Source organism: Vipera berus (assembly GCF_964194415.1).
Source record: "Vipera berus genome assembly, chromosome: 1".
Lineage (NCBI taxonomy): Eukaryota > Metazoa > Chordata > Lepidosauria > Squamata > Viperidae > Vipera > Vipera berus.
Window position 1 is genome coordinate 93,970,792 of NC_138202.1, and position 16,038 is coordinate 93,986,829.

At 36.4% G+C, this 16,038-nt stretch overlaps 1 protein-coding gene across 4 annotated transcripts in view; it reads right to left on the minus strand.

The window, feature by feature from the left end:
• Positions 1 to 16,038, minus strand: part of MPPED2 (metallophosphoesterase domain containing 2) — a 163,465-nt gene that overhangs the window by 5,838 nt on the left and 141,589 nt on the right. For 2 of the 4 annotated variants that reach the window (XM_081329922.1, XM_081329921.1), the window contains exons 5-7: positions 12,413 to 12,528; positions 4,592 to 4,729; positions 3,333 to 3,446 (exon numbers count right to left, since the gene is read on the minus strand). In XM_081329922.1, the coding sequence (XP_081186048.1) occupies positions 3,333 to 3,446; positions 4,592 to 4,729; positions 12,413 to 12,528 (368 nt within the window). The remainder of the gene's footprint in view (positions 1 to 3,332; positions 3,447 to 4,591; positions 4,730 to 12,412; positions 12,529 to 16,038) is intronic. The other 2 variants (XM_081329924.1, XM_081329923.1) reach the window with 1 other exon arrangement.

The following is a 16,038-nucleotide window of genomic DNA, read 5'->3' on the forward strand; positions in this document are numbered from 1 at the left end:
TAAGATGCTATCAATAAACTGGTGGGAAAATGGCAAAAAAAGGAGAATCAAAGCAGAGCACTACTTTTCTAAGATCCTTGCAATGTAGAATGTGGTGCTGTGATGTTGTCTTTTGCTTTGTTGCTTATTACAAAGAGTAAAGGGCACCAGCGTATGGGCCGGTGTAATTTTCTACTTATTCTGAAATTTGTCAACAGGATAGGACAATGCTGGATGATGTCTAAACTCTTCCCAGCCTGCTCCTATTCACTCTTCAGTGTTGGATCTTTCTTTGGGCTCACAAAGGAAGCTTAAAAACTCTCATTAAATTCTCCGTGATCAAAACATCTTCAGAAGATAGAAAAATCTTAAAAGCTTCCAGAATTTATTTATTTATTTATTTATTTATTTTAATTCCATTTATATCCCGCCCTTCTCCGAAGACTCAGGGCGGCTTACAAGCTTAGCAGTATGCCATCCTCGGCATTAGAAGAGTAACTTAGACATTATATGTGTATCTTGTGTGGGTGTCTTTGTGTGGCAAAAAAGTACACAAGAGCTTCTCTTCCAGTGCTGGTTGATACTATCAGGATATTGGATCTATAAAGAGGGAGACTTCTTTTCAATATGCTGTCTCAGGATTCTGTGCAACTTTCATGTTTTCTCTTTTATTTTTAAATGATATGACCAGAAATGCATGTTGTGTGGGAGAGCATGCAAATTTAAATAAATAAATAAATAGGAAAGGGAAAAAAGATCTTTGCAATTTTACTCATCAAAAGCCAAATTAGTGAGTTTAGTGGCACCAAATTCTTCTGTCCTTTCATGTGAAAATAACCTTATATAATTTACCCTTTGCAATTAATAATTAAGGTACTGAGGGTTAAATCTATACTTCTGAGAACAATTATTTCACAATTGTTGTACAAGAAATCTCTCTCAAAAAACATCCATTTGAGTTGTTTTTAAAATAGATTCTCTCTGTGATCTATGATTACATTAATAAAATAGTGAAAAGCTGAAATCCTCAACAGTATGCAACTGCTTGTCCCAATTAATGTAAGGGATGCATGGGCATTTATAGGTTAACTATGAACTGAATTAAATGAAATATAATTTTGATTTTGATATACTGAATATATATGGATATATATGTGTGGTCTTAAAAATACAAAACCATACTTGTCCATTCCACGTTGTCAGCTGCGGACATGATTCTACTTTCACCTAGTAATGCCGCTTGGGGTGGGGGGTGAAAGCCCTAATAAGCAGGCATATACATAGAATGAAGGCTATTGCTAAGCACATTTGATTTGTGCTTAGATTGTAAGCCGCCCTGAGTCTTCGGAGAAGGGCGGGATATAAATGGGATTAAAAAAAAAATTCTCTACGGCTAAGATCCTAAAGTATAATAGGGCATTTGATGCTTAAATAATAATAATAATAATAATAATAATAATAATAATAATAATAATAATAATAATAATAATAATAATAATAATAATAATAATAATATAGTAATAATTGTATTTGAATGGGAAGCTTCATTATGTTCAAGGAGATCTACTCATATAAGTAGAAACTGTTATAATCTCAATGCTCTGGAATACTCATTAAATCTCTTTTATAGTTGAAGTGTGCATTACCAGCCTAGTCATAAACTTAAATTGTATAATGCTGAGCTTCAAAGTAACTTTCCATAATGATCTCTCCATCAGTTAATTCTATTATTGGTGGAAGTTTGATTACTTTCAACATGGAAGACAACTACAAAAGCTGCAGGCAATTTCCATGCTTTAATAAAATATTTGTTTCTTCTGTCATTTATTTAACAGTAATACCTAAGTATTTATAGAAAACTGTACAGTTTGCCTTATTTTTTACATGGCTGCTGCTGTGGTTAAGGGTTAGTTAGCATTTCTCGTTATGAAAACCTATTTGAAAGGCTTCATATAACACTGGTATAAAAACCTAGTTGCTTTAAAATAATGCAACTAGGGGTGGGGTGGGGGGAAGCAACAGTATTAACTGGACATCTGGTGTTTTATAAAGTTCTCCAAAGCTGTGTGCTTACAGACAGCTTAATTAGAGACCATAAGAAATTTCCAGAAAAAGGGAGATACAAAATATAAAGCATTTAAATATATAATTTTTTTAGCTCTGGGGTCACAACATTGTTCTCTCTCTGCTCTCTCTAAGGCAGCACTTGCAGTATTTGTCTCACTGGGATATAAACGCGACTAAAGTTCATTAAATATTTAAAACTCCTGCTTAGTTCATTTGAAGGAATTTCTCATTACACCATAACCATATTTGTGCTCTAGAAATGCCCCTGCTTTTAATTTAACATTAAAGCAGGATATTTTGAAAAGCTTATCTAAAACACACACACACACAATTTAAAAACATCTGAAATTTAAACCAGATTATAACTCCACACACATACTTCACTTGTTATTTCTTGATCTGTTCTGTTATTTGGGTTATGTTGTTCACATCTTGAACCTTCTATAAAAAAACATATGCAGAATGAAACCACTTGCTGCAACATAAATGGTCTCTTTTATCTGAAAGGCTCTAAATGATTTAAAGATGTTAGTCATATTTGCAAATCGTACAAGATTCTTAGGGAAGCTTCAATGCCCAGAACAACATGGACAAAAGCCATAAAGTGGATATTGCATAGGTAGTCCTTGACTTACAACCACAATTGAGCCCAAAATTTCTGTTGTTAAGAAATTGAGTTTTGCTCCATTTTACAACCTTTCTTGCCTCAGTTGTTAAGTGAGTCACTGCAGTTGATAAGTTAGTAACTCGGTTGTTAAGTGAATCTGGCTTTCCCACTGACTTTGCTTTGTCAGGAGTCGCAAAAGGTGATCACATGACTTTGGGACACAGAATGGTCATAAATACGAACCATTTGAATTTTGATCAGTGACTAAAGGGATACTGCAAGGGTCGTAAGTATGAAAAAATGGTCATAAGTCACTTTTTTCAGTGCCATTAGAACTCTGAATGGTCACTAAACAAACTGTTGTTAAGTCGAGGACTACCTATACTTGTCTACTATAAGTAGGATTTATCAGGATGGTAAATAACTTGGTACAATCAAGTCTGTGCTTCCCTATTATTGACTCAAATGGCACCAGGCCACTTCCTGTGATGCACAATTCTTCTAAACTCCTGTTGTTTCATCTTCAGCTCTAATATTGGTTTAAATGCCGAATGTTCTACCTTATACCTGATAATTTTTTTTAAAAAAATAACTTCACTTACGGTATATTTCAAACCCTTTTGTGACAAAATATCAATATTTTCTTGTCAAAAGGCATCTTATTTCATGGATTGCTTACCTTCATGGATACCTCCAAAGACATGGAGTTTTGGTCTTACTCGCCTTTGTACTGTGTTTAGCAATTCCACACAGCCAACCCTCTGCAGCTCCTTCGGAACCCAGTCTCGAAATCCTAAAAACATGATAAAATTGATTGTCTTACTTTTCTGTATGTAGATAAAGTTTAATACAGACTTTCAGGAAGCAGTAACTGACAGAGGGTTTACTACATTATCTACAATTCTATCACTATTATAATATACAGTGGCTTTTAAGAAACTTTTCATTGGCACAATGACTCTTGAAGTGTAGGGCATTATTCTTTTTGAATTCTACCTCTGCCTTCCCAAACAATATATTTCACTGCACAATTTGATTTAGCTAATTGCACAGATTTACCTACATAACACAAGGCTATTAAATATGTATTCTTTGCCTTTTCTTTAATGGTGTTTGCCAATTGATCAGATAGTGTAGTGATGGCTTACAGAGTTACACTGCCTAAGCACTTGATAATTCACCTATTACATATATCTAACACACAAGCAACTCAGTGCAAAATCCATGTATGTATGAGATCATGTGAACTGGCCTATCTCTTGAAATCTGATGGGCCTTTAGAACAATGTGTATACACAGAACATTCCCTGATATGATTATCCTATCTTATGTAAAATTATGTAAAATTATATAAGTAAAGCTTATACTGGCCTTTCTTATTTTGGCATCTGCCATGCTTCATGGGCAACTGACCTCCCCCCAAACTGAATGGTGGGTCCAACATGCCTAGAATGTTGTGCTGTGTAAAGGGGTTACACCATGTTAGCCCAAGCAAAGTGCCTCTTCTTAAAACACTAAGATAACATAGTTCAACAGAATTTTTCCAGCAATCCCAATGGAAGTGTTGCCCATGCTTGTATGTACAGACAACCTAAAAAAGCTTTCCAAACAACAGTGGCAAGTCTTCCAGAGGATGCAGGCATATCAGTTTTTCAAGAACAGTTGCTTGGCTTGAGCCATTGCATTTCAAAAATTCTCGCTAAAGAATGCCAGATTGTGAGATGGCTACTTTCTTACTGTGGCCCTTTTAAGAATCTAGGAGGCGGCCCATTATGTGATTCTGTATTATGGAAATGTAGTGGATTCCCCAGCTGAAGAAAATAAAGTACTTTTGCATATGGTCACTCGCATACTGATAGAAACTACAGAATCAGAATAACCACCATTATTTCCATATGGCAAAGTGGAAGGAAATGTAGGTTTTTTCAATATCATTACCTGGAAAATATGTAATTAGGGAAATCAAACAAATATAAATCCAGATGGTGTCCAAAGATATCAATACTGACATCCATACAAGAAGCTTTTTATTGAAGAAAAACAGCAGATAAAGAAAGACGATTGACATATGAGGATCTATCAATACAAGACAAGGGAAAATTGTCTAGGTCAGTGATGGAGAACCTTTTAGAGACCAAGTGCCCAAACTGCAACCCAAAACCCACTTATGTATCATTATGTGCCGGGTGGGTGTGGCCCATTGGGTGGGCATGGCTGCGGTGTGAACAGCAGACTGGGTGGGACTAAAAAGTTCAATCAATCAATTCCAACTTTGCGAGATCTTTTTTTTTCCCCACGAGAAGTTGAAATTGATTGATGAACCTTTTTTTATTTTGCACACGGCGGCGGAACCTAAAGCGAAAAGGTTTTATAAAACCCACCTGAAGGCCTAGGACGATGGCCTTGCATGCCCACTGAGAGGGCTCTGCGTGCCACCTGTGGCACACGTGCCATAGGTTTGCCACCACGGGTCTAGGTGGAGCTGACAGAACAACTAGGAGAAGGCCATTTTCAATGGGTTTTTTTAATAATCAGTTAAGGGTTTAACATGGACAAAAGGATAATTGGAATCAAGAAGAGGAAAACTGAATTTGAAGTAAAATAATATATAAATGGTGATCATGTAATAGTTAAGACGTATACATTGTTATTGAAATTTGAGGATGAACAGCTAAAAGAACATATGATGAAATAGACTACAAATGTTGATTATAAGAATTGTTTCTATTGTGTTTTGTCAATAATTTTTATTTTATTTTAATTCCATTTATATCCTGCCCTTTTCCAAAGACTCAGGGCGGCTTACAAGCTTAGCAGTAGCCTTCATTCTATGTATATGCCTGCTTATTAGGGCTTTCATACACCCCCAGCGGCATTATTACAAAGTCAGCTTAATTGCCCCCAATAATGAACTAGGGCCACTGATACAGTATATAGGGTTTCCTGCCTGAGCAGGGGGTTGGACTAGAAAAGCTCCAAGGTCCCTTCCAACTCTATTATTATTGTTGTTATTAGTTATTATTATAATGATTATGATGTCATCTCACCTTCTCTAGGATGAGCTATCTTCTACATGTTGGTTGTCTGTTCTGCATCTCTCCCTGTTGTTTCCTAAGATCATTTCCTCTACCATTATACCACTGATTTCAAAATATGGGCATTAATATTTAATTCCCTAAATTATACTGTGGTTAAAGTATGTAAAAGATTGTTTTCTCCCACATATACCAATGCAGACTGAAATTTTCACAGGCCTTTTCTGAGTGCTCTTAACAAATGAGATGTAATGGATATCTGCTTAGGAGACCTTATGTTCAATAGTGATATGAGCTGTGGAGTATATGCTTTAATGCTTTTAAGTTGCAATTTTAAATTTGTTTTTAATATTCCTCTTATACTTTAATATTATATAGTTTAATTATCTTTCTATACTCTACTCAAGGGACTTTGATAAGAGAATGTTAGAAAATGTGGTAAACAAGAAGATGCAGTACATATCAGGCTTGGTAGGACTGCATAATACAATAGTCATTATAATTCTGTTGTATGTTTACACAGAGCTCTGTCATCAATTTGTGATCATCTTGTTTTCTACAGCTTTGTAGGTGATAATGCTAATATCATTCTGCACATTGTAGAGTGGATGCACTGCCTTTTAAACTTCTCCAAGAAGAATGCTGAGAAAGCCTGCTTTTTTACTTTACATTAATTCTTCTTCATTATTTTCTCCAAGTTAAATCGGTGCAAGGATGAGCACCCTTTTATATATATTCTTCTCAATCTGCATATTTTATACAGATTTTGCAATGCAAAACCTTATTGTACCACCAATATTCATTGTCATATGGAAAGGGTGTTTGAGAAAGACGGAAATGAAAGAGACACAGCCACCTGATTTATAAAAAATATAGGTTACAGCTTTAATGGTTACAGCTGGGCCCACACAGAGCATAGATCTGTTTTATACACATCAGTCTCTCCCCGCACAGGTCAGTTGCTTTAGAATTGCTCATATGCTACAAGAAAGGAAGGACTCTTCATGTTATGACAACATAAAGGTAAATCACTGGTTAGGAATTTCTGTCTTTAATAGGGAAAAACAAAAAATTAATCATTCAAAAGTTGTATGGAGCCAAGGTAGCTAAAGCTCATTTAGGTGTGTGCCCAGTAATTCCTATAAATGAATTAGCTATATGTGTACGGATGCATTTCTTTCTTGAAACCAAAGAAAGATACTGTGTTAGATATACAATGATTCATTGGTAGAACTTTGGGTGACTTGCAATTGATTGCTTATTTAAATACAGCAATTAAAACTGCAAATTCTTGGTTTAACTTTCTTCTTCACTGTTTCTCATCTGATACGTATTGCAATTAATTATGCGCTTAAAGGCTGTACAAACATTTCCCTTTGAAATATTTAAAGTACAGAATTTTATATGTTCTGTTCTGAATGTGAAACAGGCTATTTTAGGCATTATTAATTCTTTGCAGCCTTAGAAGCTGTATTTAAAACCACAGGACTTGCCTCAGAGACCCAAAACACAAGGCAGACAATCATACCACACACTAGAAGAACAACAAAGTAGAACCAACTCAAAGCAGAAGACAGAGCACCCTCCCAAAACCGAAAGAAGGACCAAACCATCACCAAACTCCCAGTAGTCAAAGGACGAACCAAAGTTATCATGGACTGAATACAATGTACAGATTATAATGGGCAGAACACAATACATACAAAAAGTCAAAGAATTACTGGAAGACAAAGAAACCTACATCCCAATAAATACCAACCCAATACAGAAACTGGATGACATGATCAAGAGAACCGTTAATGATCTAATCATGAAAAGTCAAATAACTAAAGAAGAATGGAGGTGGATGAAAATCAGTGAACCTGTCCTACCATGCTTCTATGATTACCCCAAAATACACAAGGCCAACATACCTCTTACTCAAATTATCATGGAGTATCATTACCATGGACTTCAACATATAACATAGTTAAGGAACTTACAAAGAAGCTTGGATATCTCACAGAATGGAGTGAATATTTTATAAACTCCCCACTACAATGCTTTCAGAAAAATCAAAGATTTAAAAATAGAAATTGAAATTATGGTTCATTCAGAACTAATGAAATAATTCATGGCAGCAGTATTATGCAACACACCTGACATAGCCAAATACAAAATATCCAGAATCATGGACTTCATTAATATTTGCCTCATTAGCTTCTTTCAGTTTGATGACAAATATATCAATATCCATGGGATCTACTCTCAGGACTCATAACAGAGACTATAATGCAGCATCTAGAAACTATAGCACTCCCACTAATATAACCAAAAACCAGTATGTACAGTAGATGACACCATCATCATAATAAAAAAACAACTAAAGACAGATGAAACTATCAACATCTTCAAATAAATAAATGCACAAGAAAAAAAACACTACCCTTCCTAGCTATCATTATCAGCAGAAGAAATGACCGCAACACAAACACAAGTCTATTGAAAAACAGTACACACTAAGAGCCCATTCTCCAACAAGTGCTGTATTGTGTAAGAACATTATTCAGCTGAGTACAAAGTTAAGTTGCAGCAACCAGAACACCAGAAAAAGGAAACAGACTGCCTGTACAGCAACTTTCAACAAAATGGATATCAACACAACTTTTATCAGAAAGTACTTGACCTTACTACAAAACAACCAACACAAGCTATGAAAAGGATAACTCTTATCACACATGAAAAACATCTCAGAAACAATCAACAGATTAGTACAATCACATGGCATTACCAAAGTATGCAAATCAACCAAAACAATTTAAGTAAGCAAAAAGATTCAGTAGCCCAGGAAAGAAGAAAAACAGGGATCTTAGCACAGAGAAATTAGCCTTCAATAGACACAGAGAAATAAACCATATTTATGTACCATTCAACAGAGACAATAAAAAAACTAAGAAGGAAATAAAAAGACCAGAACACATATTCTTCAGCAACTACCACCTAGATAAGCAGGGATTAATACCAGGCAAACAATCAAGCAGAAAATTACCCTAATTAAGGAACTACAGAGAAAACCACACCCCTCCCAACACTGATAGGGAAGGCTATGGTATATAAACAGAGAACAAACCCCTTACTTACTCACAATGATGATAATATCTAGTTGGATAAGAAACAACTTCAAGGAAACAACCAAGCTCAGAGCACTAAGGACTCCATAGTTCAACCCTGAGCTCAGATGTTCTCTTACTTGATAGAAGGAAAAGCAGAAGTTATAATTCTTTTTGTTATTTCATTTTTCTCTATTATTTTTCTTATTCTTTTAATTTTGTATACTTCTATTGTAGTGAAAATATTTCTTAAAAAAGACAATAACTATCATTTCCAGAAGGACAAACTCTACCAAAACTTTTTTAGTACAAAAACTATAAGTAAAACTGTAATACAGGAAAATTATTAAAAGGCCTCTAAGGAAAGTAGTAATGATTGACTACTATTAAAAGAAAGCTATTAAGGTCTATAGGTAATGCAAAAATATATATCAATGAATCTGACATCAATTATAGCAAAGGTTTGAGGTCTAATATTCTGCATTTATAAAGGTTAAAGGGATAAGAAAGATCTAAGAGAGGGAAGACTTTATGTCTGATTGACTTGTGAGGCTGGTGTGTTGTGCAATTAGCTCACATGGTGTAATAAGATGGTGGGCTTGTTGTCACTGTGAGTTGGGGGGGCACGAAGGGAGGCTCAGCCAATCTCAATGTATACATGTTGTACTTTGAGAATAAAGGTTCATTCATTCAAGAGCTAAATCAAATATGAATGGTGGCTGCACATTCCTCCTTAATATTATTTAATCAACTTCAGAGGTGTTTTACCTGGATCAAATTTGGTTAATTCTATATTACAACACAGTGAAACATTCAGTTGGTTTCTATGTTTATGTCTTACGTAAATAATCTAACCCATGTGTACATTTTTACAAAAATTTACATTATTGGCATAATGCTTACAAACACAAATTACGATCCAGTTTGCTAAGAACTGCACAACTAGTATAGTTTGCTTGTTTATTACATTTACAGTCATGGCTGAAATTGTTGGCACCCCAGAAATTTTTCCAGAAAACCAAGTATTTCTCACAGAAAGGTATTGCAGGAACACATGTTTTGCTATACACAGGTTTATTCCCTTTGTGTGTATTGGAACACAACAAAAAAAGGGAGGAAAAAAGCAAATTGGATATAATGTCAAACAAAACTCCAAAAATGGGCTGGACAAAATTATTGGCAACCTTAACTTAATATTTGGTTGCACACCCTTTGGAAAAAATAACTGAAATCAGTCGCTTCCTATAACCATCAATAAGCTTCTTACACCTCTCACCCGGAATTTTGGACCACTCTTCCTTTGCAAACTGCTCCAGGTCTCTCTTATTGGAAGGGCGCCTTTTCCCAACAGCAATTTTAAGATCTCTCTTCAATGGGATTCAGATCTGGACGCATTGCTGGCCACTTCAGAACTCTCCAGCGCTTTCTTGCCATCCAATTCTGGGTGCTTTTTGACGTATGTTTGGGGTCATTGTCCTGCTGGAAGACCCAAGATCTTGGACGCAAACCCAGCTTTCTGACACTGGGCTCTACAGTGCGACCCAAAATCCTTTGGTAATCCTCAGATTTCATGATGCCTTGCACACATTCAAGGCACCCAGTGCCAGAGGCAGCAAAACAACCCCAAAACTTCATTGAACCCCCATCATATTTCACTGTAGGTACTGTGTTCTTTTCTTTGTAGGCCTCATTTCGTTTTCGGTAAACAGTAGAATGATGTGCTTTACCAAAAAGCTCTATCTTGGTCTCATCTGTCCACAAGACGTTTTCCCAGAAGGATTTTGGCTTACTCAAGTACATTTTGGCAAACTGTAATCTTGCTTTTTTATGTCTCTGTGTCAGCAGTGGGGTCCTCTTGGGGCTCCTGCCATAGCGTTTCATTTCATTTAAATGTCGACGGATAGTTCACGCTGACACTGATGCTCCCTGAGCCTGCAGGACAGCTTGCATTCCTTTGGAACTTGTTTGGAGCTGCTTATCCACCATCCAGACTATCCTGCGTTGCAACCTTTCATCAATTTTTCTCTTCCGTCCACGACCAGGGAGATTAGCTACAGTGCCATGGGTTGCAAACTTCTTGATAATGTTGCACAGTGTGGACAAAGGCAAATCTAGATCTCTGGAGATGGACTTGTAACCTTGAGATTGTTGATATTTGTCCACAATTTTGGTTCTCAAGTCCTCAGACAGTTCTCTTCTCCTCTTTCTGTTGTCCATGCTTAGTGTGGCACACACAGACACACAATGCAAAGACTAAGTGAACTTCTCTCCTTTTTATCTGCTTTCAGGTGTGATTTTTATATTGCCCACACCTGTTACTTGCCCCAGGTGAGTTTAAAGGAGCATCACATGCTTGAAACAATCTTGCTTATCCACAATTTTGAAAGGGTGCCAATAATTTTGTCCAGCCCATTTTTGGAATTTTGTTTGACATTATGTCCAATTTGCTTTGGAAGCTGGCTTGGAAATCTGGTAATTGCCTTCCAATAGTAGGTGTAAACATTGTTATATTATTTTAAGCAGCATCTTGCTGATGTGAGGGATGAGCGCAATTGTGCAATAATTGGAGGAATTTTCAGAGTCATCCTTTTTCAACAGTGGAATTAACGCTGGCAAAGGAAAGCCAACAACCCAAATTGGGAGGGTGAACAGTGACTGTCAATCAGTGGGTTTGGTGATGGCTTGGAAGAGGAGGAAAAGCAGCAGTTAATGGAATATTTTTTTGGACAGAGAGTGGGGGCAAAGGGAAGGAATGTCAGCTGATGATACATTTGCCATTCATACATTGAATTCTGCCTAAAAGCTATTTTTCTCTCATTTTGATGTTCTGAATGGTCACAGAAGTAAAGCTGACAGTGTGGCTTCTTCCAACCCGACAGGGTTGTTCTTCTCCATTCCAATTGGACAATTGCCTTGAAATTTTTTCTATGACTGAACTCAGACTTTTGATGCTGGCTTTTAAATGTTTGAACACAATGAGGGAGGATGCCAGAGCAAAGCAGTTTCCATACTGCTATAATGTATAAACAGTGCCAAAGGAAGGGTTCAGCAATGCAATCTCTGGCATGCCTGGACTACATGGATTTTATTGTGCTCCCTTTTATCACTATCATCTTTTCACAGATCCTATTTGGAGCAAGAATTCAAAACCTCATTGAAAAGTGAGGATTTTTCTAAAAGTTATTTTCTGTATCACTGCAAAAGCCGTGGTGGCACTGTGGTTAGAATGCAGTATTGGAGATTAACTCCATCCACTGAGAAGGATTTGATCCTGACTGGCTCAGGATCTGGTTGACTCAGCCTTCCATCCTTCCAAGGTTGTTAAAATGAGGACCCGGATTGTTGGGGGCAATATGCTGATTCTGTAAACCACTTAGAGAGGGCTTGTAAAGCACTATGGAGTGGTATGTAAGTAAGTGCTATTGCTATTTAAAATGGAGTTTTAATTTCCTTCCAGAATGTTACTGCAAATCAGCAAAAGGAGAACTGATGCATGAATCAGGTTTTACTTAGAGAATCCAGCTGAGGATACCACTGCATACAGTAGCATTGAAAAGTCATCTATTCTCTCCCATTTGTCCTTGCATCAATCAATCTCACACTGAGAGTGATCTTAGTTTAATTGTGATACTCACCAAGAGGAGGCCCATGGGTCATTAGTATATCTATGCCTTCCGGAATAAGGTTCCACTTGTCCAACAAAGATTGACCTCTGGGTAGATTAAAACCCCATCCATTAAACCATGGTGTCCTATGAAGGAAAGAAAATAAATTTGTGCCACTATGGAAGGATTTATTTCTGTTTTACAATTATACAACAAGGCACATTTTCTCTAGCTAGCCTTCTTTCAGAACGAAAAATAAAAGAGTAGAAGAAAACTTCTAATACTGAAGTACTTCTAAACCATAATCACATTAATCCAGCATGACTGCCAGTTTCTAAGGAAGGAAAAGATGGATGTCAAACAGTCTTTTTATCACATAGGTTTTTCTTTAAAAAGCTATAACATAACACATTATTTCTAATTAATTATTATTAATGTTTTTCATAAGGCAACAATACAAGTTATTCTTACAGTAATTGAAAGTATATCTTAAATTTATATTTGGCATTTGAGTTTTGATTTGGTATTGTAATTTGTAGGCAATAGATATTTGACAAATAAATGCAGAATCTCCATTGCCCTAGGTTAATCTCTTGCTATAAATGTTTCTGCATGATTTAATTGCCATTTCTTATCCCAGGGCAATGGATCAAATAATTTAAACTCTTGATATCACCAATCTGCTTTAAATCTAACCTTCCAATATAACAAATTGATCTGCCATGGCACTATTACTGTATATTTTATAGTTCTATCAAGTCGCTTGAATGAGCTGGAAAAAACCAGGTAACTCCCAATGTCCTATAATAATAATAATAATAATAATAATAATAATAATAATAATAATAATAATAATAATAATAATAATAATAATAAAAAACAACCTTTATTGTCAAAGTACAACATGTGTACATTGAGATTAGCTGAGCCTCCCCCCGTGCTCTCTCCCCCCAACACACAGTGACAACAAACCCTCCATCCCACCACACTATGTGAACCAACTACACCACACACCGGCCTCCCAAGTCAATTCTGCATAAGATTACGTCCCATTTAAAAGCCTAACAGCCCACGGATAAAAGCTATTTTTCAGCCTGTTGGTACGGCTGGCTATATTCTTATATCTCCTACCGGATGGTAGGAGAGTAAAGAGATACCGTCCAGGGTGTGAGTCATCCCTGAGAATCTTCCTCACTCTTCCAAGGCAACGAGCCCTGGCGATGTCATCCAGTGGTGTCAGGGAACAGCCCACAATGTCTTGTGCTGTGCTCACTACCCTCTGTAATACTTTCCTATCCGCGGCTGTCAGACCAGCATGCCAAACCACAATACTATACGAGAGGACACTCTCTATAGTAGACTGGTAAAAGAGGGTCATTAGCTGTTGTTCTTTTACCACCCGTGCTAATTGCAAATAAAGATGGTCATTTCTATGATTATATGATTGGTATGGTATGGATGGTAAAGAAGAGAGATTATCTCTTCCATCAATGCATTTAACAGAAATAATTCCTTGAAACAGCTTGGTCAAAATGGAAATACAACAGAGAAATTCAGATAACTAAACTCGTTTGCAGATTAATATATTTTGTAAGTATATTTGCAAGAGTGTACTAGAAGCTCCATTTTCCACTTCCTTGAATTTCTTTATTTTTACATTGACACAGGACCTGCAATTTACATATAGATTTGACACTATAGTTGAAAATTTCTTCAACTGAATTGGCACAAATTAAGTAGTTGGACTGCTCGATTCACTTTAATAACTTTAAAAGTTCAAACTGCAGACTGTTAGTTCATCTTTTCATTTGTCAAATCCCTTTGTATCAACATAAATACAAAACAAGAACAGTAGCATTTGTTGCCTCTAATCAAGACATTTTATTTTTACAAAAAACATTACTAGGGTTTTAGTAAAAACCTGCAGTATCAAAGCTAATTTATTCGGTCTCAGCATTGTGTATAGGCATCCTGAATGGTGTTTTGGAAAAAGGCAATGGTGATCCTTATGATTGCCAAAAAACCTACATGGACATATCTATGAAATCATCAGGAATTGAGCTCAACTGGAAGAAGACTTTGTTTTTTATAGCAGCTATTAAAAATTTACTTTATTGCCCAACTCATGAACAGTTTCTTATCTCTAGCTCTGATCTGATAACAACACTGCAAAACCTCTTAATATGGTAAGATGTGCTAAATACTATGGTCAAATCATTTTGTGCATGTTCTGATGTCAAACCACAGCTGAAGACAATGTTAAATGCAGAAAATAGTTATCTGTAGAGAAAGCTAGGAAGATCACCACCAGATGGATTTGTAACTGGCTGACAAACCATACACAATGAGTAGTTCTTAATGGTACTACATCTACATGCAGGGAAGTAAGCAGTGAGGTACCAAAAGGTTCTGTCTTAGGCCCAGTACTCTTCAATATCTTCATAAATGACTTAGATGAGGAAAAAGAAGGGGAACTCATCAAATTTGCAGATGACACTAAAGTAGTAGGAATAGCCAACACACTAGAAATCCAGTTCTGGATCCAAAAAGACCTTGACAGACTTGAACAATGGGCCCTATCTAACAAAATGAAATTTAATGTGGAGAAAAGTAATGTTTTACACTTAGGCAGGAAAAACCATAGGTACAAATACAGATTAGGCGAAACCCGACTCAAAAACAGTAACAGTGAGAGAGACTTTGGAATCCTAGTGGACGATCAATTAAATATGAGCCAGCAGTATGCCGCAGGAGCCAAAAAAAGCCAGTACAATTCTTGGTTGTATAAAGAGAGGCATACAATCAAAATCACATGAAATATTAGTACCGCTTTATAAATCCTTAGTCAGACCACACCAGGAATACTGCATCCAGTTTTGGTCACCACATTACAAAAAAGATGTTGAAACTTTGGAAAAAAGAAGAGCAGCTAAAATGATTAAAGGCCTGGAGACTAAAACGTATGAAGAACGGTTGCAGGAATTGGGTATAGCTAATGTAGAGAAAGGAAGGGCTAGGGGTGACATGTTAACAGTATTCCAGTATTTGAGGGGCTGCCACAAAGAAGAGGGGCCCAACTTATTTTCCAAAGCATCAGAAAGCAAGACAAGAAACAATGGATGGAAACTAATCAAGGAGAGAAACAACCTGGAATTAAGGAGAAACTTCCTAACAATGGGAACAGTTAACCAGTGGAACAGCTTGCCTTCAGAAGTTGTAAGTGCTTCTTTATCATTGGAGGTTTTTAAGAAGAAACTGGACAGTCACTTGTGTGAAATTGTATAGGGTCTCCTGTTTGAGCAAGGGGTTGGGACTAGAAGACCTCCAGCTCTATTCTAATTGATTGATAAGAGACCATGTGGGCCAGTTGCATACACAATGATGGGATATTGGAAATAGTTAGTCAACTGGAAGGGGGAGATTGAATGAACCAGGAAGTTTACGTCTGCAAATGATAATGCACAGCTCATGAGAAGAAGATGCAAGATGCATCAGTTTTATCTTGTTCTGCAAAATTACTCCAGGATTCAACTAAACAATCTTAACTTTTGTTTCTGCCAAACTGCAGCCTAATCTGAAATGGCTTGGAAAAATCACCCAAATGAATGATAATTTGTTTTAGATTTTTTTTTTTAAAAAAATCTATTTTCTATTTG